This window comes from Nuphar pumila, unplaced genomic scaffold (genome assembly GCF_984573655.1).
Source record: "Nuphar pumila unplaced genomic scaffold, dmNupPumi1.hap1.1 HAP1_SCAFFOLD_292, whole genome shotgun sequence".
Lineage (NCBI taxonomy): Eukaryota > Viridiplantae > Streptophyta > Magnoliopsida > Nymphaeales > Nymphaeaceae > Nuphar > Nuphar pumila.
Genome location: NW_028323263.1, coordinates 18,942 through 22,315, shown reverse-complemented (window position 1 = coordinate 22,315; position 3,374 = coordinate 18,942). Strand labels below are relative to the sequence as shown.

Here is a 3,374-nt window from a genome sequence, read left to right as displayed (position 1 = left end):
TGCCTAGTAACATTTCTGCATGCCCAACTGGTCACCGTCCCTGACTCCTCGAGGAGGCCTTGCATGTGTCCATTCAAAGCACTTTTGAAAACCAGCATGCTGTCAGGTTCATTACATGTCTTTATCAACAAGGCATTACACAGAAGGAGAAGGTGACCGTCATGGTCAACGTGGTAAGCCCCAATTGTCAGAGGCCCAGCTCTCTGGTGGAAAGGACTAGTTCGGATGCCATGTCATTATGCCCTAAAAGCAAGGGCCGCCTTTGATCCACAGCCATCTCATATCAACGAGGTCACAGGGCAAGCCCGAACACCGATGTGATGCAGTACATCGTCTTGTTTTCCCATCGGACGGTTCGACTCCCATCCGTGGAGTTGTCCCAGAAGCAGGATGCTGCAGTGTGCAGACCAGCGCCATTCTTCTGCATGATGATGCAGGTGACGACGTACTTGAAAGGCTTGTTCAGTGCTGTGAGCCGCTTGAGGCAATTCTCCAGGCATTGGCTTGTCCAATGACCTACCTTGTCAGGGTTGTATTGTTGAGATTGCAGCACCAAGTCCAGAGACTCCTTGATAATGTTGCTCACGTCATCAGCTACAAAGGCTGCCTACACCACACATGCGACTCTTGCAGTTGCCTTGAATCAAAGGGCATGCATATGTGCAAGTGTCACATCGTGCCTGCATCCTAAAGCACTGTTGACTGCCTTCGTCATACATCACATGTTGATGCCGTGAACAGAGCGTCCAGCTGAGGGGCGTTGCTTCAAACCCTTTGAGCTGCTCTTAAATATGCATCCCTTGGGGGTTGACTGACCATGTCTGGCCCCAAATGCAACATCCTGCTTGGAGGATGTGATCCATAGAAGTCTACTGACAATTGTGAACCTAGCTCACTCATACATATTCAAGCATGTGGTATACCTCAAATCACTTGAGGGTTGGGACTGATTACCAACGTTCCCAGTCAGGACACAAGAGACAGGATTGCAATATTGCACGACTTACCCAGGCTTATATTTAAATCACAATGTCGACAGAGATAGATGAATCATGTGCAAAACAGGTAGATGCCACGAACAACGCTGATTTATCATCCCCATTTGATTCCGATGCAGTCCAGCGTCCAGGAAGAACTTTAGTTAAAACTGTTATGTGATGAACTCGAGTCCAATCCATCATAGAGCACCTTCTCTTCACATGTGCATTCACAATGCATATGCATCATTATCAGGAAACACTGGTTTAGTCTCTTTACACCGGCATGATTGTCACTTGCCACTGTGTTCGTGTGATTTTGATAGTGTCGTCGGTAGCACGAGATGCTGAACATTTCAACTTGCACTACATGAACGAGCGACCAATGCAGGGCAAATGACGCATTCTTGCGAGTGGACCTTGACAAAGCCTTCCACCCAGAAGAGAGCAAGGCAAGTGGACATGTCGCCCTCCTTGGGGTCGCACCATACACTGCAGTGCTCGAGTGAATGGGTGAAAATAAATTCATATCATCCCATGGAATGCAACAAACCGTACCTCTTCACTGTTCGTCAGGTTTTCCATCACGGCCAGTCGCTGCAGGCAGCGGTGAGCAGACTGGCTACCGACGGATGCAACTTGGAGAAAGACGTTGCATGTACAGCTTCATATGTATCCGTGCCTATGTCTCGGGGTGCTAGGACATACGCTATCGACTATGGCCTTGAGTGCGGATAGTTCCAACAACAACATGCTCCTCTCATGACATCCTCAAATTCGCAATATTCTCCCCGAAGGATTAAGCGGAGAGGTAAAATATTTAACATTGTCACATTTCCTCAAGTCGCCTTGGTTCGGTCGCGTTTCCCAACAGGCTTCAAAATCGAGTACCGTGCTACAAATGAGTCGATCAGTCTGGCGCGGGATTTCCCACTTCTGTCATTTGTGCCAAATGTCACGGACGACCGGCACAACAAACATCGCACGAAAAGAAGTATTCAAGAAGAAGCAGCGCACGTATTGCCAGTAGTTTGAATAAACTGGCAGGATCCACTGGCATATGTTGCGAAATTACGACATAGAAATATACATAGGGTTTGAAGCCTGCCTGTTTCGTGGTCTGCAACCAGTGAATTGTTATTTCGAAGTCGAAGTACTATCATAGGCTTTCATTGTTACTCTCTGTGTACCTACATCATGGGTCGGTTACCTATTCAGTGAGGCACGCATTTGGTTTGTACCCATGAACATTAGTTCATGAACCTCAGCTGGTTGGAAGAACGTCGACAATGATGAAACGCAAAGCCAAAACAACCCCACAGAAGCTCACGAAGGAGGAGGATGCGAATAAGCGCAGGATGGTGTATGCTAGGCAGGTGCGCAGCCTGTCACATCGTGTATTTACATGCCTTTATGTTTCACAACATGAAAAATGCCTTATGTGCTATTAAACTCTGATCTTTGATGCCCACGAGTGAAAGGGGTTCTGTAAGGAAGTTGCGTGTCCAGATGGAGGTTTAGGTCTAGACGAGGCAGGCTGTGAGCTGCATGCACTCTTCGTGATTTTATAGAAGTGTCTGTTTGTTTTCGCAGGGTAAATGCACATGCTCAGCAGTGCAATTTGTAGGCTCTGAATAGCCTTTCCTTGAAATGGCAAGGGTGGTCTGGTACGTCAAGGATGGACTGACTGACTATCAATAGCGCGCTTATAAAGAAAACAAAACGAAAATCAACTAGTGTTCTGCCGTGACGCGTACGTTCCGGTTTTCTTCCTCAGCATGGGAATGGAAGAGGCATCGGAACCCTATTGGATGAACCAAGGTAGTACGGTTCTTCCGTAGCTCACGTACTCACGACCTGGCCTCCGTTATGTTTCACTTCAAACTCCTCAGTCGGTGTGGAGCGCGCAGGTAACGGAAACGATACAGAAGCGGACTCGCTCGTGTCGTTGACAGTCGCGTCATACTCACAGCTGGTGGAGCTGCTAATCGCGGAAGTGGCAGAGGATGTGCAGCGAGCCGTGCAGACGGACACATTGCACTGGATTAGCATCCCGGACGAACTCTGCACGCTCGCGGCTGTAAACCCCACGGACGAGCCGCTGGAGCCGACCACTGTGCGCTTTCCAGGACGTGCCGAGTCCGAGAATCTCACCCTCGAGCAGGTCGAGTGCCAGCATTGCGGCCGGCGGCTGGCCGCGTCCCGTTATGCCCCCCACCTCGAGAAGTGTTTGCTAGGAAAGGGGCGTAGCGCGCGTGGCAGCAAAAAGGTGAATTACACGGAGTGAGGCAGCCGCATCCATCGAGAACGTAAATTGAGCTGGCAATGCCGTATTACCTGAGCCTTAGGAATGGGTAGCTTGTCGAGGCACCACTCAGATCTTCGAGCGCTGCATCC

At 49.4% G+C, this 3,374-nt stretch overlaps 1 protein-coding gene across 1 annotated transcript; it reads right to left on the bottom strand.

Annotated features, from left to right (window-relative positions):
• Positions 1–292: 292 nt before the first annotated feature.
• On the bottom strand, positions 293–1,441 carry LOC149810566 (uncharacterized). Its single transcript, XM_089994204.1, has 2 exons — positions 1,361–1,441; positions 293–607 (listed from the first exon to the last, which is right to left on the bottom strand). Exons 1-2 carry the CDS (start codon positions 1,439–1,441, stop codon positions 293–295), a joined length of 396 nt encoding a protein of 131 aa, XP_089850330.1.
• Between the last annotated feature and the right edge of the window lie 1,933 nt (positions 1,442–3,374).

What these genes read in the sequence shown, in the direction of transcription:
- LOC149810566 (XM_089994204.1), bottom strand. Translation starts at nt 1,441, where the DNA reads ATGTCCACTTGCCTTGCTCTCTTCTGGGTGGAAGGCTTTGTCAAGGTC. An exon ending in GCGTCATTTGCCCTGCATTG is followed by an intron (nt 608 to 1,360) that starts GTCGCTCGTTCA and finishes TGTGTGGTGTAG; the next exon opens with GCAGCCTTTGTAGCTGATGA.